General features: G+C 44.3%; 3 protein-coding genes and 1 long non-coding RNA gene across 4 annotated transcripts in view; 2 read left to right on the plus strand and 2 right to left on the minus strand.

Moving 5' to 3' along the window:
* Positions 1-22,046, plus strand: part of LOC148135381 (uncharacterized) — a 293,567-nt gene that overhangs the window by 228,307 nt on the left and 43,214 nt on the right. The window lies entirely within an intron of this gene.
* LOC148135387 (histone H3) lies at positions 5,213-5,638 on the minus strand. The gene has a single exon (XM_087984724.1). The coding sequence runs from the start codon at positions 5,621-5,623 to the stop codon at positions 5,213-5,215; it is 411 nt and encodes a 136-aa protein (XP_087840850.1). The 5' UTR covers positions 5,624-5,638.
* Positions 5,878-7,325, minus strand: LOC148135388 (histone H1-like). The gene has a single exon (XM_087984657.1). It carries the CDS (start codon positions 7,308-7,310, stop codon positions 6,600-6,602), a length of 711 nt encoding a protein of 236 aa, XP_087840783.1. The 5' UTR covers positions 7,311-7,325; the 3' UTR covers positions 5,878-6,599.
* Positions 12,498-22,046, plus strand: part of LOC122544647 (uncharacterized) — a 211,597-nt gene continuing 202,048 nt past the window's right edge. Inside the window, exons 1-2 of the long non-coding RNA XR_015755156.1 lie at positions 12,498-12,701; positions 13,351-13,405. This is a non-coding gene — a long non-coding RNA (uncharacterized LOC122544647). The remainder of the gene's footprint in view (positions 12,702-13,350; positions 13,406-22,046) is intronic.

Consider the following 22,046-nt stretch of genomic DNA (forward strand, 5'->3'; position numbering starts at 1 on the left):
GCATTGAACTCCATTTGCCCACCTCTCAGCCCAATTCTGTAGTTTATCCAAGTCCTCCTGCAACCTGTAACATTCTTCCATACTATCTACTACTCCACCGACTTTAGTGTCATCTACAAATTTACTAATCCGTCCACCTATGCCTGCGTCTAAGTCATTTATAAAAATGACAATCAGCAGTGGTCCCAAAACAGATCCTTGTGGCACACCACTAGTAAACGGACTCCAGGCTGAATATTTTCCAACCACCACTTCTTTCAGAAAGCCAGTTTCTAATCCAAACTGCTAAATCACTCTCAATTCCATGCCTCTGCATTTTCTCCAACAGCCTACCATGTGGAACCTTATCAAAGGCTTTACTGAAGTCCATGTATACCACATCAACTGCCCTACCCTCATCTACATGCTTGGTCACCTTCTCAAAAAGCTCAACGAGGTTTGTGAGACATGACCTGCCCTTGACGAAATCATGTTGACGATCTGAAATCAAATTGTTGCTTGCTAGATTATTATAAATCTTGTCTCTTATAAACCTTTACAAAACTTTTCCTACAACAGATGTAAGGCTCACTGGTCTATAATTACCTGGGTCATCTCTACTGCCCTTCTTGAACAAGGGCACAACATTTGCAATCCTCCAGTCCTCTGGAACCAAATCTGTAGACAATGACGACTCAAATATCAAAGCCAAAGGCTCTGCTACCTCCTCCCTAGTTTCCCAGGGAATCCTCTGATAAATCCCATCCGGCCCAAGGGACTTGTGTACTTTCACTCCTTCTAGAATTGATAACACCTGTTTGTAACTAACCTCGATCCTTTCTAGTCTAATATCTTGTACCTCATTCTTCTCCTCTACAATATTCTCTTTTTCCTGAGTGAAACTGATGAGAAATATTCATTTAGCACCTCTCTGATCTTCACAGGGTCCACACTCAACTTCCCACTTCTGTCGTTGATTGGCCATATTCCTACCCTAATCATCCTTTTATTCCTCACATACCTATAGAAAGCTTTAGGGTTCTCCTTTATTCTATTTGCTAAAGACTGTTCGTGTACTCTCTTTGCTCTTCTTAATTCTCTCTTTAAATCCTTACTAGCTGACCTGTAACTCTTCATCGCCTCATCTGAACCATCTTGCCTCATCAACACATAAGCCTCCTTCTTCTTCGTAACAAGAGATGCAATTTCTGTTGTAAACCACAGTTCCCTTACCTTATCACTTCCTTCATGCCTGACAGAGACATATCTTTCAAGGACACACAATATATGTGTTCCTTAAACCAGCTCCATATTTCCATTGTCTTCATCCCCTGCATTTTGCTACCCCATTCTAAGCATCCTAATTGCCCTGCATTATAATTGCCCTTGCCCCATCAATAACTCTTGACCTGTGGCATGTACCTATCACTATCCATCACTAAAGTAAACGTAACTGAATTATAGTCACTCTCTCCAAAGTGCTCACTTACAACTAAATCAAACACCTGGCCTGGTTCAATACCAAGCACCAGATCCAGTGTGGCCTCCCCTCTTGCTGGCCCTTCGACATACTGTGTCAGGAAACCCTCCTGTTGACATTGGACGAAGACTGATCCATCCGACGTACAGGAGTTATAGCATTTCCAATCAATGTTGAGGAAGTTAAAGTCCCCCATAATAACCATCCTGTTCCTTTCACTCCTACCTAGAATAATTTTGCTAATCCTCTCTTCCACCTCCCTGGAACTCTGCGGAGGCCTATAAAAAACACCAAGCAGTGTGACCTCTCCTGTTTCTAACCTCAGTCCACACTACCTAAGTAGACAAGACCTCATCAAAAATTCTCTCAGCTACCATTATACTATCCTTGACTCCCTCTCTTTTACCGCCTTGCCTGTTCTTAATGAAAGATCTAAACCCTGGAACCTGCAACATGCATTCCTCACCCTGCTCTATCCATGTCTCCGAAATGGCCACAACATCAAAGTCCCAGGTACCTATCCATGCTGCAAGCTCACCTACCGTATTTTGGATACTTCTGGCGTTGAAGTAGATTAGATTAGATTAGATTAGATTAGATTACTTACAGTGTGGAAACAGGCCCTTCGGCCCAACAAGTCCACACCGACCCGCCGAAGCGCAACCCACCCATACCCCTACATTTACCCCTTATTACCTAACACTAAGGGCAATTTAGCATGGCCAATTCATCTAACCTGCACATCTTTGGACTGTGGGAGGAAACCGGAGCACCCGGAGGAAACCCACGCAGACACGGGGAGAACGTGCAAACTCCACACAGTCAGTCGCCTGAGTCGGGAATTGAACCCGGGTCTCTGGCGCTGTGAGGCAGCAGTGCTAACCACTGTGCCACCGTGCCGCCCACACTTCAAATCACTTCGCTGTCTGCCAGCACATTCCTGTGACCCTGAAATCCTGTCCCTCCTACTCTCATCCTCCTGTGCAATGCAACTACACCTCCGATTCCCATTGCCCTGTTGAGCTAGTTTAAACCCACCCGAATAGCACCAGCAAATTTCCCACCCAGGATATTACCCCTCTGGTTCAAGTGAAGACCATCCTGTTTGTACAAGTCCCATCTTCCCCAGAATGAGCCCCAATTATCCAAGAATCTGAAACCCTCCTCCCTGCACCATCCTTGCAGCAACGTGTTCAGCTGATATCTCTACCTATTCTTTGTCTTGCTATCACGTGGCACGTGTAACAAACCAGAGATAACAACTCTGTTTGTTCTAGCTCTCAGCTTCCACCCTAGCTCCCTCAAATCCTGCCTTACATCCCTATCCCTCTTTCCACCTATGTCGTTGTTACCTACATGGACAACAACTTGGGGCTGGTCACCCTCTCCCTTCAGGACCCCGAAGATATGATCCGAGGCATCACGGACTCTGACACCTGGGAGGCAACACACCAACTGTGAGTCTCTCTCGCTCCCAACAAACCTTCTATCTGAGCCTCTGACTATTGAGTCCCCAATGACGAACACGCTCCTCCTTCCCTTCTGTGCAACAGGGACAGGCTCTGTACCAGAGACCTGGGCCCCCTGAACACCCCTGGTAAGTCGCCCCCCTTAACAGTATCCAATACGGTATACATTCTTTTCAGGGAACGACCACAGGGGATCCGTCACTGACTGCTTTTCTCCCCTTCCACCAGTCACCCAGCTTTCTTCGTGCCTAATGAGTCATTTTTCAGCTGTTTCTATTTCTTAAGTTATACTTTAACACTTGATCAGTCCGGAGCCACCATTCAGGGTGGGATATGAAAGGTGAATATCACCCCAGGCAAACGAAATAGAAACATGCCCCCGTCTTTGAGTACGGGGAGCAGGTGCATCTTACGATTGGCGGTTGCGTCTTTAGTTCTGTGCCTGGTCGACTCGAACCTGGGACCCTGACGCTGTTTTGTCCGATTGCAGATAAGGCTTTCTGCTGCCGGCGAGAGATTTTCAAAATGAAGCGAGATCAAACCAGAGCAGCTGCAGGACTGGGATGGCAAATGTGGAGCGTTTGCTGATGTCAGAACTAGTGCACAAAGGCTGGGCGACATTAAAATATTGTCTAAAGACGATTAATATGCTCACCCGGAAGAACATTCTATGATGTTTAATCAGCATACCGGAGTGTTTTTGAAATGTGAAATGAAGAGATTAATTGCATACTGCAGTTCTTAGCGCTTTCTTTGTGTTTCTATCAGTTCTTCAGGTCCAGAAAAGAAAAAGTAGAAAGAGACAGATGCGGTTGGGCAAATGGATGAGCGAGAGAGACTGTCTGAAGTAGGATTTGGAGATGCCGGTCTTGGACTGGGGTGTACAAAGTTAAAAATCACACAACACCAGGTTATAGTCCAACAGGTTTTATTGGAAGCACACGAGCTTTCAGAGACAATCACCTGATGAAGGAGCGGCGCTCCGAAAGCTAGTGTGCTTCCAATGAAACCTGTTGGACTATAACCTGGTGTTGAGTGATTTTTAACTTTGTCTGAAGTATATATTTGTAATCGAATTAACAAGTATTGATGGATTCTCCTCTGAACAACGTCCTCTTTTTCAATGCAAAACATACTCCGTTGCTTGCAAATCGGCGGGCTCTTCGAATGGGAGATAAAGTTGATGACTTGGCGCTGGCTGCAAGAGAAGATAACGTGCCCTCTCTACTCCCTGCCTCTTGGGAGCATATTAAACACCGGTGATTTTTTTTCTCTCTCTGTTTGCTGCTATTTGCTCAAGTTACTCTCTAATATGTGATTATTCCAGGAGCTGCAAGCCCCGATTGGGATGTTAGCCCTGAGTATCACCCCTGGAAACAAAAGAAATGCCCCTTTTCTTACAGACCCACGGGGAAGATACATGACACACTGACTTTTTTTTCCAATTTCCAAAACTCCGCGCGGGTTCTGTTGGGTGGAAATGATGATTGAAAGATGTAAATGAGGCTTTCTGCTGTCGGTTAGAAGCTTTCAAAATGAACGAGATCAAACAGAACCAGAACAGTGGAGCTTCTGCAATAAGGGAGCACGATATTAAAATAATATCTAAGGGCGGTGTTCGTTATCAATGCGCTCCCGGCAAAAAACGTTCATGAAATCCTGACAGGGCTGATTGAGGGCATTCGGCCAATCGAGTCTGAACCTTCCCTCCGAAGACAATCTCGAATCCTTTAAATAGCTCCTGGACTCATTACCCTAAAGAAAGATTGTGTGAATTGTACTTTTATCATCGAAAAGCAAATTAACGACGAAGTACGAATGCATTGCTTTTTGTAAAACGACCCTCTCTGATCTACATCGTGGCGGGATTTTCAAATTTGAAAGAAAACGGTTGATGATTTGGCGCCTTTTTCCCCGCCTGTTTTCTCAGCAATGATCATCTTGTTACAGCTGGTGGGAAGACCAAGGGAGACAATGAGGAGAAAGGAGATTTCATCTGGAACTAACACTTCCAGATGAAATTACATCGATGTAAAAATTACATCGCAATGTTCTGATCACTGCCGCTGAAAGCCGTGTGTTTGCCAACTACCGCCCCCGGCTAGGTTAGATTCAAAGTATATTTAATAACAACTGTATTGACTTAGTGCGGCAAGATCAAATTACTGTCATGCTCTCAGGTCCCCTATCGCTTCCCGCTCTCTCTGGATGGTTTAGTGGCTCTGAAAAGAGCCGTTGTGTTTCTCTCTCTCGGGGTGAATGTGCAGGGCCGGCCAGGCTCCGTTTAGGCGCGCTCCCCGCGGATCCGGCGGGCCAGCTGGATGTCTTTGGGCATGATGGTGACCCGCTTGGCGTGGATGGCGCACAGGTTGGTGTCCTCAAACAGTCCCACCAGGTAAGCCTCGCTGGCCTCCTGCAGGGCCATCACCGCCGAGCTCTGGAAGCGCAGGTCGGTCTTGAAGTCCTGAGCGATCTCTCGCACCAGGCGCTGGAAGGGCAGTTTGCGGATCAGCAGCTCGGTGGATTTCTGGTAGCGGCGGATTTCCCGCAGAGCTACCGTGCCGGGCCTGTAGCGATGAGGCTTCTTCACTCCGCCCGTGGCCGGAGCGCTCTTGCGGGCAGCTTTGGTCGCCAGCTGCTTGCGGGGAGCTTTCCCTCCGGTGGATTTGCGCGCTGTCTGCTTGGTTCTGGCCATTCTCTCCAACTCTCTGTAACACACACACAGGCTGCTGCTGTCAATGCTGAGGCTGCTGCGGTGCTGCCTGTTTAAGGGAACGGAGAGCCCGCCCTAGAGCTGGGATTGGATACAGCCCTGTCCCTCAGCCCACAGAGAAACAGAAAAGGCAGGAAAAGAATTGTTGGAGGCTGATTGGGTAACGTGAAATGACAGTTGGTCAGTTTGAAAATGCCCGCCGAACTCACTCTGACAAACCCTGAGATTAAATTAAACATTCAAACGCAAAACACCATCCGTCTACAACTAAGATAAAATTTAATATTTTATAGTAATTATTTAAAACCGAGTTAGCTGTCAGCGCGGACAGGAGGTGGGATCATTGCCTGATCTGTCTGTAACAGGCGGGAGGAAAGGCGGGGTTTAAAACAGCCCAGACAAACTGAACAACCGAACATGTACCGACCGTGAATCAATCTAAACAACCCCGCCAATTTAAACATCTTAAAATCAGTGTACACCGATTAAAGGACAGAATCTCACTTTATCTGTTATTTTTTAAATTTCGCCCGAAGACAATGTGGAATTGCTGCGTGAACTGTCTGTAACAGGCAGATGGAAGGAACGCGCCATGAAAACATCCGCAGGGTCTCAGAATCAAAATTGAGCAAAGTAACATTCCTGAACTGGTCAATGAAATACAAACACTACAATGTGTCACATGCGTGACTCGGTAGAGTTATAAGTCGCGAAGTGAAGTAACAAGATGGAGATCAATAAACCTTCCCTGTGTGATACCTTCCCCATTCACAGGTCTCCACTTTAGTAAACCATGGCATGAGTGTGTATTCGAGTTATTCAGATCAATTAATATCTAAGGTAGGTCTGCGTTCGGCGCCGGGAAACATTGGATCCGGGCTCAGCTCTTTCCTGAGAGTTGTGGGTGGCTCTGATAAGAGCCTTTGGGTTCAGATGGTTACATGTTACACCGACTGGTTCATTTCTTTGTTGCTGTCTTGGTCACTTTCGCTTTGGGCTTGGCCTTGCCTTTAGCCGGTTTGCTGAGGGGTTTGGGGGCTTTAGGACCCTTGGTCTTTTTCACGTTCTTCACGGGAGTCCGTTTCTTTGGCGCTGCTTTGCTCACCGCTTTCTTTGGCGGTGCCGGCTTCTTACCGCTCGCTTTCTTGTCTGGGGATTTCTTGCCGCTCGCTTTCTTGGCTGGGGATTTCTTGACTTTCGCTTTCTTGGCTGGAGATTTCTTGACTGTCGCTTTCTTGGCCTGGGATTTCTTCGCTGTCACCTTCTTGGCCGGGGATTTCTTCACGGCCGGTTTCTTGGCGGCCGCTGATGTTCCCGCCTTCTTTCCCGCTTTTGCCTTGACCGGATTCTTTGGGAGTTTGAAGGAGCCGGAGACGCCATGGCCCTTGACCAGAACAAGGGAGCCGTTCGCCAGGCACCTCCTGATACTCATCTTGATCTGTGCGTTTCGCTTTCCCACATCGATCCCGCTTCTCTCCAGCCCCTTCTTTACAGCGGACAGAGACGCCCCTTTGCGATCCTTGATATCCCCGACAACCTTCAGAATCAGCTCTCCCAATCCGGGACCGGGTGTTTTTTTCCTGGGAGCCGCTGCCTTCTTCTTGGGAGCCTTGGCTTTGGTGGGAGCGGAGGCTGGAGGAGCCGTTTCGGCGGCTGCACTATCGCTCATGTTGAGAACTCTGCGCTGAATCTCTTTCTGGATCAGTCTGAACTGGGTCAGCAATGAAGCTGCTGGTGGCGGCACTGAGCAACTTCAAGGCAGCGAGCGGACGGCGCAGGGACAACCCGCCGTCAGCTCCCTGTTCCTGCTGCCTTTCTGTGTTTCTCTAACGGCCTAAACTCTCCGATTCCTCTGAAATTCCGCATCTCCAGAGAGTCAGGCTCGATCGCTCCTCACCCTGACACTGCAAGCTTTACGGCCGAAAATTTTTCACTCGAATAGACGGCTCCATTGTCGAGTTAAACGCATTTTGCTGCTGCACTGATGGCGCTCTCTGAGCTGAGCGGTGACATTGTCGCTACTTTTAGACCGAAATCTTGAAACTAACAAATATATTGCCTTCAAACTTACCTTTGGGGTTTAGAAGGGGAGCAGGACGATAACTTGAATTGTAACCATTTTTGAGTTAAATAAGAGAAACTTGGAAATATCATAATATTAGCGGACACACAAACACAGTTACGTTAGACGAACCGTCCGCCCTTTTCCTACAGTCTCTCTGAGACAATAAGTGTGGAAGGATAGAATTTCTCCTTCTTTCAGTTTTTGCTGCGTTGTCCAGGGAGTTACTTACAGTTATTTTCTCCTCAGTAACTGTTACATTCTCATCAGCTCTACTGTTTCCATCCTCAAAAACGGCCAGTCAGTTTGTCAAGCTTAGAAGACAGAACAGGATGCACTGGAACAGGCCCTTCATGTCCATGCTGAGTCTAGCAGATCCTGAATACTGTTTTGTCAAATGCTTCGCAATTGAAGCTTTCATTTTGATTTTTTCCCTGCAGGCTGACTGGTCTATAGTTCCCAGTTTTATACCTCCCTTTTCCATTGGATTGCTTACACTCGCTAGCCTCTAATCTGTGTAAATTATTGCAGAGCCTATAGAATCTTGGAACATGACGACCACTGCATCCACTATTACTCAGCCCATTACATTAAATAGTCTGGGACGCAGATGGTCAATGTCTGGTGTTTCACAACCTTCAACCCAATCCATTGTCCCAACATCATTTCCCAAATAATATTGATTTGGTTCAGTTTTTCCCTCTCACTAAACTCCCCAATATTACTACTGTATTAGTTGTGTTAATATTTGTGAACAGAAAACAACAGTATGTTTGTGATTTTTGAGATGTTTTCATTCCCCATTTTGAACCTCCCACTTTAATGTTGTAAGTGACATGTGGTCCTCTTTACCAACCTATTTCTGTTCATTTCTCTCTTTACACATGTATTAGTGTTTTAGCAGTTTTTTTTTTAAAATGGCTTCTGCAACATTACTCTTTTCTTCATTTGTTCTTTGTTAGTTAAATCCCTTTTCGCTGTCATTTGCTAAATTTTGATCTGTTTGCAGCCTTCCTGTCTCGCTATATTTCTTCCCAAATTGTAGGCCTTTTCTTTGGACCAAAAATGATCTTGAATAGCCGTTTCAAGTTTCACAACATCCTTTTCATAGGAGAGAGACCAGAAGTGCACATAATATTCCAAAAGTGACATAACCAATATTCTGTACACCCACAACATGTTCTCTTAAGTCACATACTCAAAGTTCTAATCAGTAAAGGAAAACTTTCAAATGCCTTCTTTGCTATTCTATCTATCTATAACTGCACTTTCAAGGAACAATGAACCTGCATTCCAAGGTTTCTTTTTTCAGCAACATTCCACAGGACCTTAATATTAAGTGTGTAGGTCCTGCCCTGATTTTCCTTTCCAAATTGCAGCACATCATATTGATTTAACTTGAACTCAGTATGCCACTCCTGGGTCCAGTAGCCCATCTGATCGAGATCCTGTTGTGTTCTGAGGTAGCCTTCTTTGCAATCCACTACACCTCCATTTTTTGTGTAATCTGCAAACTTACTCACTACCTTACCTGCAAACTCACATCCAAATCATTCATAATAATGTCGAGGTGCTGGTGTTGGATTGGTGTGTGCAAAATTTAAAATGACACAACACCAGGTTATACTCCAACAGGTTTATTTGGAAGTACAAGCATTCAGAGCATAGACAACTGATGGAGGAGCAGCACTCCAAAAGTTTGTACTTCCAAATAAAACTGTCGGACTATAACCTGGTGTTGTGTCATTTTTAAAACTAAAATTATTTATATAAATGATGAAAAGCAGAGGACCCAGCAGTGATCCTTGTAGCACATCACTTGTGCTGAAAAATGTGTTGCTGGAAAAGCGCAGCAGGTCAGGCAGCATCCAAGGAGCTGCTTCAGAAGGGCTTATGCCCGAAACGTCGATTCTCCTGCTCCTTGGATGCTGCCTGACCTGCTGCACTTTTCCAGCAACACATTTTTCAGCTCTGACCTCCAGCATCTGCAGTCCTCACTTTCTCCTAGCACATCATTTGTCACAGGCTTCCAGTCTGAAAAGCATCCCTCCACACCACCCTCTGTTTTCTGCTTTCGAACAAGTTCTGTTTCCAATTGGCGAGTTCTTCCTGTATTCCATATAATGTAATCTTGCTAACGGGGAACACAATCAAACCCCTTACTGAAGACCATGTAAATCACATCCACCACTTTGCCCTCATCAGTCCTCTTCCTTGCCAAATCAAAAAAAAACTCAGTCGAGTTAGTGATACATGACTTCCCATGCAGAAAGCCATGTTGACTACTCCAATCAATCCTGGCCTTTCAAAAAGATATAAATCCTGCCTCTCAGAATCCCCTCAACTGTTTGACTACTGTTGATGTTACACTCACTGTTCAATAGTTCCCTGGCTTTTCCTTATCACCTTTCTTAAATATTGGCATTACGAAGGCCAACCTCCAGTCTTTTTGCACTTCACCTGTGACTACCGATGGTACAGGTATCTCAGCAAGGGGCCCAACAATTACTTCCCTAGTTTATCACCGTGTTCCAGGGTACACCTGATCAGGTGCTCGTACTTCATCCACCGTTTCTGCTTAGAAATATCCAGCAGCACCTCCTCTGTATTATGAGCATTTTTCAAGATGTCACCATTTATTTCCCCACATTCTATATCTTACATTTCCTTCTCCTCAGTAAGCACTCGCTTAGTATCTCCCACATTTCCTGTTGTTCCACACATAGGCTGCCTTGCTAATCTTTGCTGTGCCCTAATCTTTCCCTGGTTACCCTTTTGTCCTTTATATATTTATAAAATACATTTGAATTCTCATTAATAATATTTGTCAAAGCTATCTTATGTCCATTTTTTGCTCTCCTGATTTCCTTCTTAAGTGTATCCCTAATGCCTTTATACTCTTTGAAGGATTCACTCAATCTCTGCTGTACATACCTAGCACATGCTTCCTTCTTATTCGGACTAAAACTTCTTTTCTCATCCAGCATTTCCTCGATCATGCCTTTCACTCTAACAGGAACACACTGTCTCTGGACCCTCCTTTTCTCATTTTTGAAGGCTTCCCATTTTCCGGCCATCCCTTTGCCTGTAAACATCTGCCCTCAGTCAACTTTTGAAAGTTCTTGCGTAATACTCTCAAAAATTTAACTTTGATATCTGTTATATCCTTTTGCATAACAGTTTTAAAACTAATTGAATTAAGGTCGCTGGCCAAAAAATGGTCCCCAACTGATACATCATTATATCCCAAGAGTAAATCAAGTTTTGCACCTTGTCTAGAAGATATATTCACTACTGAATCAGAATTTTTTTTGTACACACTTAAGAAAGTCCTCTCTGTCGAAACCATTAACAATATGGCAGCCCCAATTTGTGTTTGGAATGTTAAAATCCCTCACCATAACCACACCAGTATTCCTGCAGATCTAAAATCTCCTTACAAATTTGTTTCTCAATTTCCTGATGACTGTTGGGGTGTCTACAGTCCAATCCCAATAAGGTGATCAAACCCTTTCTTTCTTATTTCTCAGTTCCACCCAAATAATTTCCACGGATGTAATCCCAGGAAAATCCTCCTTAAGTACAGCTGAAATGTTATCTCTTACCAAACACGTCACTCCCCATTTTCTCTTGCTGCCCCCCTCCCCCCATCCGTTGATTCCTGGAACATTAAGCTGCAGCTGTGTCATCCCCAAACCATGTCTCTGTAATTGCTATGATATCCCAACACCAATCCCATTCTCTTATCCATGTCCTGAGTTCATCCTCCTTCCCTTGTTAGGCCAGGGAGACAACACACTATTCTGATTTCTTGCTGTCGGCCGGAGAGACGTCTGTCGAAGCTGCTGACAAAGAGATTCGAGTTTTGTTATTTGTAAAAGGAGGACCTTCCAGGACGATTAAGGCAGCTGATGGAGGGAAATATCACCTTGATATAGGACAAGCTCCCGTCCAAGGCACTCACGATCCTGACTTGGAAATAAGACCATTTTCTTTCACTGTCACTGGATCAAGACCCTGGAACTCCATGTTCATGGCATTGTAGGCAGCACATGAACAACAGCTGTTCCAGAAGGTGGCTCACCACCACCTTCTCAAAGGGATGGAGAATAAATGCTCGGCTCAGCCAGCGACATCCACGTTCCAGGAGTGAATAAACATAAACAGCTGGGGTCTCTCGTTGTGGCATACAATATGTCACAATTTTCTATCTGCGGCATACCTAACACTAAAATCTGTCATCCACTACAAACTAAATCGAGTCCCAGAGATGTTATTGCACACCTGGTCTGACTATTGCACATGCCTCCAGACCCAGAAATAAGCTCTGACACTGTGATTCAAGACTCTCTCCAGCAGGAATTTTCTACCTTCGTAAGAATGTTCCACTTATTCCATCTCTCTGTATGTTACTTTGGGCAAGGAGTTAATATTTGTGGATGAGGGGTCAGTAAGATTAAATACCACAGTTAACATTCGATCAGACGTGATGTTATCGAATAGGGTGTCACAGGGGATGGGCCGAGTGGCCTCCAGCTTCCCCGCCCCCTGATCAGATTGTGAGAGAGCCGGAGGGAGGAGTTATTAACATGACCCGGGAATGAGCTGCATTGGAGCTTCATAAAGGGACAATGTCCCAGCTTGAAACGTTCTCTGCCCTTTCCCCCACAGCCCCAGTTCCTTTGGTCAAACTGGAAGAAAAGGGAATTGGGGAAATGACCAATTGATGTTTGTTTCTGGGAATCATTGGGAAAAACGGCGCATGCGCGATGCTGCCCCCCCACTCTTCCTGAGCAGAGGAGCGCATGCGTGCTGCCCTCCCCCAGCGCTGCCATTGAGGAGCATTTACTCAGTGAGTGCAAGAGGTTTGTTTGAAACAGACCGCAATGGAGAGATCAGCGCCCAGGGAAGTGAGGGAACAGCAGGCTCCTTCCAGCAGCACATCGGGATGGGAGCCTGGGACACAGAGGGGGCTCCGAGACCGGGATTGATTCGGGGGTGAGTTCAGGGAGAACCGGGGGCTGTTTGTAAGAGGCCGAGCGGAGCAGGAACTGGTCCCGGAACTTGGAGTGAGCGGGCTGGGGGGAAGAGAGAGGCCTTTCTCGGGCTGTGTGTGGGCCTGCTGAGGGAGGCAGAGCGGGAAGAAGCTGCTGTGGGACATTCTTGTGGTTTGCAATCCCATAAACACTGATGGGAATTCATTGTTTGGCTTCTGTTTCACGCTTTTTGTTGCGAATAGACATTGAAGTAAAGGACAGTAGAAACAAATGTAATAACCCTGTGAAGGGTAAATATAGCAGGCACCGGGAAACGTCTCAAAGTGTGTGAAATCGTGCCCAGTGTTCGTCTTTCAACAGGTGGTGTATTGGGAGTTGGATTGAAACAGTGTAATCATTACATTTGTGGAGCTGTGCATATGTTGGTTAGTTTATTTTATCTTAGTAAAATGTTTTTGAATTTCGAAAATAGAAAAAGACTGGAAGGTGCTCAGGGCTCGAGTGGAACCAGGATCTGCACTGTTTACCTTTAACTTATTCAAAAAGAAAGAATTATAATGATCATGACCTGAATATTGCATTGATCATTTGATGTCTTCCTACTCAGCTGCTAGTGATGTACAGGAGCTCTCTCTTTTGTCTTTCTCCAGGCAAATATTTGATGGATCAATCCAAGGGTGACCAGCTGCTTCTCACACCCAGCAGGTATGTTACCACTGTCAGAGAGGAGAATATCCTTTCCTCTGTCTGAGTGGATTGAGTCAGACACACTTTGAGCTCAATTTCCAGAAGTACACATTCAATCAGATTTAAACACAGCTGATGATATATAAATCTATATTATTTCACCCTGTTCTCAATGCATCCCACCTCAGTGATGGTAGATTCCATTATTCAAAGCCAATTATCAATCATAAGATTAGAAGCAGGTTAGACTGTATGCTTGTAATAAATATACATTTGAGCTGCATTAAATCCATATGTAGAATAGGCATTTTTAAAGTAATAATCAATCATGCTGTTACATTGTTATAACAAGTATATATGAAGTGATATTGAGTGCAGATACAGAAGCAAAATTGGACATTGAGTAACTGAGCAGGAAAAATTTATTCTTTTGATAAATAGTTGTCCTGGATAAAGATAATAATCAAACAATGTAAATTCCAGATGAACCTCTAATCGACAGAGGATGCTTCTGGAGAGGATGCTTAAAGCTCATTCACACACATGCATACACATCTGTCTCTGTCTGTCAGCCTGGTATTGATGAAAATACACTTTATACACACTCCCACACTTTTTAATGTATGAAACACTGATTGATAAGACATTAAAAAGGGCGGCATCGTGGCTCAGTGGTTAGTACTGCTGCCTCACAGCACCAGGATCCCAGGTTCGATTCCAGCCTCGGGCGACTGTCTGTGTGGAGTTTGCACATTCTCTGTGTCTGCGTGGGTTTCCTCCCACAGTCCAAAGATGTGCAGGTCAGGTGAATTGGCCGTGCTAGTATTAGGTGCATTAGTCAGAGGGAAATGGACCTGGGTAGGTTACTCTTTGGACAGTCGGTGTCTACTTGTTGGGCCGAAGGGCCTGTTTCCACACTGTAGGGAATCTAATCTAATCTAAACCTACCTCATAAAGTGGATCAGATCAGGACTGGAAACACAAGGAGACATACAGATAATGTCAGTGTGATATAGACCAGTACCATTCTTCAAAGTGACACAGATTGGCAGCACAACAGAAAATTCACTCACATTCAGCCAGTTAATGGTTAAAGTGCAATTTAAGCCCACAACTACTTCCAGATATGGACAGTCATAAATTGACTGACGAAATTATTAAATGCTTCAGAAGATGTTACCCAGCAGCAACTACCAAAGACTCCTGCACACACAAAATGTAAAAATAAAACAGATTGAATACAGTAAAATTTTAATTCTTGGCAAAGATAAGTATTGAACCAACATTAATCCCTCAATCACCAGGTTTAGCGAACATTGAACTGGTTTTTCCTACACCCTGACTGAAAAAACACAACTGAACACAGAAAGAGAATGGTATCCAAATGTTCGACTCGTCACTGCACACAGAGCAAAACAAGCATTATAGGTATTCAAAGGCTGATAACTGCAGAATTAATCTCAAATTGGCATTTACACCGAGACACTGGCAGTGAGTGGATGAAGTTCAGAATCCCAAACAGTTATTGGAAACTAGTATGGAGAACAGATAAAGAGTAGAATGTCCCAGCACAGACACAACACGCTGAATGGCTGTATTAATTCTGTGATTGAGTCATAAATCACAAAATGCATAAGAGTCTAAGGCCCAATCACAACACCCTAAGAACTGCTATCACAGTTTGAATCACAGTCACAGAGATCTTTTTTTTTCCTAATTCAGTCATGGGATGGGGGCATCAGTGGCTAGACCAGCATTTATTGCCCATCCCTAACTACCCATGCCGTACTTAGGAGTCAACCACATTGATGTGTGTCTGCAGTCACATGTAGGCCAGACAAGGTAAGGAGGGCAGTTTCATTCCTTCAAACACATTAGTGAACCAGATGAATTTTTCTGGCAATCAGCAATAGATTCTAGAATATTATTGGTTGCCAGAGAATTGAGCAACTTTGATATAAAAGAGTTGAAAGTGACTGGAACTCATTGGGAACTTCACTCCCATAGTCACACAGCAGAAACTGGCATGTTATAGATCAATTCCTAAATTCACACATGGACACAACTGAAACTGACATACATCGATTGATATCTGCTCTCACATATTCACATTGCAGAAACTGAAAGGGAGAGAACAATAATCATGCACACACACACACACACATATGACAGGTACAGGTTGATAACTAGACTTAACAGATTTGCATAGCAAATCCTGACAGGTACAGTATGATAAATTAATTTGCATATTTTTAAATAAGAAGCTGATACATACAGGTTAATAACTGCACTCTCAGATGCACAGAGCAGAATCTGACAGGGACAGGTTGGTAAATAACTCACATGCAGGTGGCAGTAAATTTCAGAGAAAGATTAATAACTACACTCTTATATTCACAAAGCAGAAACTGACAGGAATAGATTGATTATGCTCCCAATTTCAAATCACAAGGTTTTTTTTAGATTACATTACATTACTTACCATGTGGTAACAAGTCCACACCGACCTGAGGGCACAACCCTCCCAGACCCATTCCCCTACCTTTACCCCTGCCCCTAACACTACGGGCAATTTAGCATTGCCAGTTCACCTAACTTGCACATTTTTGGACTGTGGGAGGAAACCGGAGGCAAACCCACGCGGACATGGGGAGAATGTACAAACTCCACACAGTTAGTCGCCTGAGGCGGGAATTAAACCCGGGTCTCTGACACTGTGAGGCAGCAGTGCTAACCACAGTGCTACCATGCCACCTACCAAGTTGATGTGTACACTTTGATAACAACACTCGCATATTCACAGAGAAGAAACTCCCAGCGACAGATTGATAACAAAACAAAAATTGGTGGAAAATTCACAGGTCTGGCAGCATTTCAGGTCTAGGTGACTAGTCCTCAGAACTGACAGTGGCAAGGAAAATGCACACAATGTGGTCTTCTCTATGTTGGAGAAACTGAACGCAGAACGGGTGTCCACTGTGCAGAACGCCTAAATTCTATCCAGACAAAAAGACCCTGAGCTTCCAGTTGCATGTCACTACAACACACCACCCTGTACCCTGGCCAACATCTTGGTCTCAGGCTTGCTGCAGTGCTCTAGTGAAGCTCAGTGCACGCTTGAAGAACAGCGCCTCATTTTCTGCTTGGGAACTCTACAGCCTTCTGGACTCAGTATTGAGTCTACAAATGTAGGGCTTGAGCTCTCCCATGTCATTACTCAAAACCCCACACCCCTTGCTGTACACCACCATTTGTGAGCCACTAACAGACCTTATTAATCGGCTATCCACCCTCTTAGTCTGACAGTTATCCTACTGTTCTTCTCTTTTTTTTGTACTCTATCTCCATCTGTCTGTTACTCGACACTCTTCCACCCACCCTATCTTTTGTATAAAAACTAATATTTTCCTAGCTACCACCAGAAAATACAGAAGTTTGAATACACCACCCAACAAACTCAAGAGCAGCTTCTCTGCTGTTATCAGACTTTTGAATGTACTGCTCAAATTTTAAGGTGAAAGTGGGTACTGCAGATGCTGGAGCTTAAAGTCAAGATTAGAGTGGTGCTGGAAAAGCACAGCAGGTCAAGCAGCATCCGAGGAGCAGGAAAATTGACGTTTCGGCATTCCTAATGAAAGGCTTTTGCTCGAAATGTCGATTTTCCTGCACATCGGATGGTGCCTGACCTGCTGTGCTTTTCCAGCACCACTCTAATCTCACTCAAATTTTAACATTAATCTCTCTCTCTTTGCAGCTTTAATACTGTATTACAGATTCTGTTCTATTACCCTGATGCATTTTATCTGATATTATTTGCCTGTAAAGCACACGAAACCACACTTTTCATTGTATCACAGTGCGTGTGAGAATAATAAATCAGATCAAATCAAATGGATAACTACATTTACATATTCATATAGCAGAATCTGAGAGGTACTAGTTGATAACTACAGTCACACAAACTGACAGGAAAAGATGAGTAAATACACTCAAATCACTGATATTACAGAACCTGACAGGGAAAGATTGAGAACTAAACTCTCACATTCACAAAGCAGAAACTGATTTGGAGCAGGTGAAAACTCCGCTCACACATTCATATAGCAGAAACTGGAAGGATTTGCAATTACACAAACATATTCACCAAACAGAAACTGACAGCTACAGATTGACAACTATATTTATGTATTCACACAGCAGAGTCTGAAAGATACAGATTGACAGTTACACTCACTTTAACAAAGAAGAAAATGACAGATAGAGAATGATAACTGTATTCCCACATTCTCATCACGGAAACCGACAGCTACAGTTTGATTAATACACCCACATTCACAGAGCAGAAGCTGATGAGTACTGATCAATAAATGTATTCACATATCGACAAGGAAGAAACTGACAGGGACAGATTGGTATCTACACTGTCATATTGACATAGTAGAAACAGATTTACAATGACACTCTGGGGTCAAATAGCAAAACCTGACAGATACTGTTTGATAATTGCTCTCTCATATTGATATAGCTTAAACTTACAGGTAGTGATCAATATCTACGTTCTCACAGAATAAACTGATGGGTACAAATTGATGACTGCATTTAATATTCATAAAGCAGAAACTGACAGGTAGAGACTAATATCGAAACTTGATTCTCATAACTGAAACTGACAGGTTCAGGTTGATAACTACACTCTCAGACACATAGCAGAAACTGTTAGGGACAGATTGGTAAAGCAAACACACACATTCGCAGGGCAGAAACTGACAGGTATATATATTGATAACTAAACTTGCATATCCATATCAGAGAAACACTAGCGAATGTATGAAATGTATTTATCAACCAGTCCCTGCAGTTTCCTCTATGTGGATACATGAGTTCAGTTATCAATCTGCACCTGTATGTTTATGCTGTGTGAATGTATAAGTCACCTCTCAACCTTCTTCTCTCTAATGAAGCCTGAAGTCCCTCAGCCTTTCCACATAAGGCATTCCCTCCAGACCAGGCAACAGCCCAGTAAATCACTTATGAACCCTTTCCAAAGCTTCCACGTCCTTACTGTGATGCGGGGACGAGAACTGGATGCAATTTTCCAAGTGCGGCCACGCCAGAGTTTTGTAGAGCTGCAGCATGACCTCATGGTTCCAAAACTCAACCCCTCTCCCAATAAAAGCTAACCACCATATGCCTTCTTAACAACCCTATCAACCTGGGTGGCAGCTTTCAAGGATCAATGTACATGTTTCTGCTCATCGACACTACCAAGAACCTTACCATTAGACCAGTACTCCTTCCAAAGTGGATCATCTCCCACTTTTCCACATTAAACTCCATTTGCCACCTCTCAGCCCAACTCTGCAGCTTATCTATGTATCTGTGTAACCTGCAACATCCTTCAGCACTGTCCGCAACTCCACTGACCTTAGTATCATCCGCAAATTTGCAAACCCATCCTTCTATGCCCTCACCCAAAACAGATCCTTGTGGTACACCACTAGTAACTGACACCAGGATGAACATTTCCCATCAACCACCATCCTCTGGCTAGCTGAAAGAAGACAATCTCTGAGCCAAACCGCTAAATCACCCTCAATCCCATGCCTCCATATTTTGTGCAATAGCCTACAGTTGGGAACCTTACTGAAAACACCTAACTAAACACTTTTCTGAAATCCATATACATCGCATCAACTGCTTTACCCTTATCCACTGTTTGGTCACCTTGTCAAAGAACTCATTACGGTTAGTGAAGCACGACCTACCCTTCACAAAACCATATTGGCTATTCGTGATCAACTTACTCTGATCGAGATGATTATAAATCCTGTCTATTCTAGCCTTTTCCAACATTTTACCCGCAAACGAAGAAAGGCTCACTGATCTGTAATTACCAGGGTGGACTCTATTCCCCTTCTTGAACAAATGGACAACATTTGCTATCTTCCGGTCTTGTGGCACTATTCCTGAAGACTATGACGACATAAAGATCAAAGCCCAAGGCTCTGCAATCTCCTCCCTGGCTTCCCAGAGAATCCTAGGATAAATCCCATCTGGCCCAGCGGGTTATCCATTTTCACACTTCCCAGAATTGCTAACACCTCCACCTTGTGAACCTAAATCCCATCTAGTCTAGTAGCCTGTAACTCCGTATTCTTGTCGACAACATTGTCTTTTTCCAGTGTGAATACCGATGAAATATATTCATTTAGCACTTCTCCTATCTCCTTGGACTCCACGCACAACTTCCCAAACCTGTCCTTGATTGACCCAAATCTAATTCTACTCATTCTTTTGTTCCTGATCGAGCTATAGAAAGCTTTAGGTTTTTCCTTAATCCTGTCTTTCAAAGACTTCTCTTGTCCCCTCCTGGCTCCTCTTAGGTCTCTCTTTCGGTCTTTCCTGGTTAGCTTATAACTCTCAAGCGCCCTAACTGTGCCTTCACGTCTCATCATAATGTAAGCCATCTTCCTCTTGACAAGCGATCAACTTCCTTAGTAAACCACGGCTCCCTCACTCATCCACTTCTTCCCTGCCTGACAGGTACATACTAATCAAGGACATGCAGTAGCTGTTCCTTGAATAAGCTCCACATTTTAATTGTGCCTGCAGTTTCCTTTCCCATCCTATGCATCATAAATCTCACCTAATTGCATCATAACTGTCTTTTCCCCCAGTTATAAATCTTGCCCTGCAGTAAATACCTATTCCTTTCCTTCACTAAAGTAAACATAAAGTAAAGTAGGGGAGAGGCCATTCTAGACTTAGTGCTCGGAAACGAGCCGGGGCAGGTATCAGATCTTGTGGTGGGAGAGCATTTTGGTGATAGTGACCACAACTGCCTCACATTCTACATAGCTATGGAGAAGGAGAGGATTAGGCAAAATGGGAGGATATTTAATTGGGGAAGAGGAAACTATGATGCGATTAGACATGAGTTAGGAAGCATGGATTGGGAGCAATTGTTCCATGGTAAAGGCACTATAGACATGTGGAAGAACAGTTTAAGGAACAGTTGTTGCAAGTGATGAATAAATATGTCGCTCTGAGACAGACAATAAGTGGTAAGATAAAGGAACCATGGATGAGGAGAGCGGTGGAGCTTCTCGTCAAAAGGAAGAAGGTAGCTTACATAAGGTGGAGGAAGCTCGGGTCAAGCTCAGCTTTAGAGGATTACAGGCAGGCGAGGAGGGAGCTAAAAAATGGTCTGAGGAGAGCCAGGAGAGGACACGAGAAAGGCTTGGCAGAACAGATTAGGGAGAACACAAAGGCATTTTACACTTATGTGAGGAATAAGAGAATGGTCAAAGAAAGAGTATGGCCGATCAGGGATAGCATAGGGAATCTGTGTGTGGAGTCTGAGGAGGTAGGGGAAGCCCTAAATGAGTTTTTTGCTTCTGTCTATACGAAAGAAACAAACTTTGTAGTGAATGAAACCTTTGAAGAGCAGGTGTGCATGCTGAAATGGATAGAGATAGAGGAAGCTGATGTGCTGAAAATTTTGTCAAACGTTAAGATTGACAAGTTGCCAGGCCCGGACCAGATTTGTCCTCTGCTGCTTTGGGAAACGAGAAATGCAATGGCTTTGCCACTTGCGAAGATTTTTTCATCCTCGCTCTCCACTGGAGTCGTACCTGAGGACTGGAGAGAGGCAAATGTAATTCCTCTCTTCAAGAAAGGAAATAGGGAAATCCCAGGCAATTACAGACCAGTAAGTTTCACGTCTGTCGTCTGCAAGGTGTTAGAAAGGTTTCTGAGGGATAGGATTTATGACCATCTGGAAATGCAGTCAACACGGCTTCGTGAGGGGCAGGTCATGCCTTACAAACCTTAGAGTTCTTTGAGGATGTGACTAGAAACGTTGATGAGGGTCGAGCGGTGGATGTGGTGTATATGGACTTCAGCAAGGTATTTGATAAGGTTCCCCATGGTAGGCTTATTCAGAAGGTCAGGAGGAATGGGATTCAGGGGAACATAGCTGTCTGGATACAGAATTGGCTGGCCAACAAAAGACAGCGAGTGGCAGTAGAAGGAAAATATTCTGCCTGGAAGTCTGTGGCGAGTGGTGTTCCACAGGGCTCTGTCCTTGGCCCTCTATTGTTTGTAATTTTTATTAATGACTTGGATGAGGGGATTGAAGGATAGGTCAGCAAGTTTGCAGATGACACAAAGGTTGGAGGTGTCGTTGACAGTATAGAGGGCTGTTGTAGGCTGCAGCGGGACATTGACAGGATGCAGAGTTGGGCTGAGAGGTGGCAGATGGAGTTCAACCTGGATAAATGCGAGGTGATGCATTTTGGAAGGTCAAATTTGAAAGCTGAGTACAGGACAACTACTCCTGTCCCTGCTCGATCCATGTCTCCGAAATGGCACAACCTGAAAGTCCCAGGTACAAACCCTTCCTTCAAGTTCACCCACGTTATTCCGGATGCTCCTGACGTTGAAGTAGACACACTTCAAACCACCTTCCTGCTTGCTAGTGCACACTTTCGACGTTGAAACCATATTTCTGACCTGACTATGCTCAACCTCTGGACACGGTAACCACAATTTAGGTTCCTGAACCCCTACTGAATTTGTTTAATCCCTCCCGAAGAGCATTAGCAAACTTTCCCGAGGATATTGGTACTACTTTGCTTCAGGTATAGACCACCATGTT

The sequence above is a fragment of the Chiloscyllium plagiosum genome, unplaced genomic scaffold (assembly GCF_037043375.1).
Source record: "Chiloscyllium plagiosum isolate Xiang-an unplaced genomic scaffold, Cpla_swu_hap1 HiC_scaffold_49, whole genome shotgun sequence".
Lineage (NCBI taxonomy): Eukaryota > Metazoa > Chordata > Chondrichthyes > Orectolobiformes > Hemiscylliidae > Chiloscyllium > Chiloscyllium plagiosum.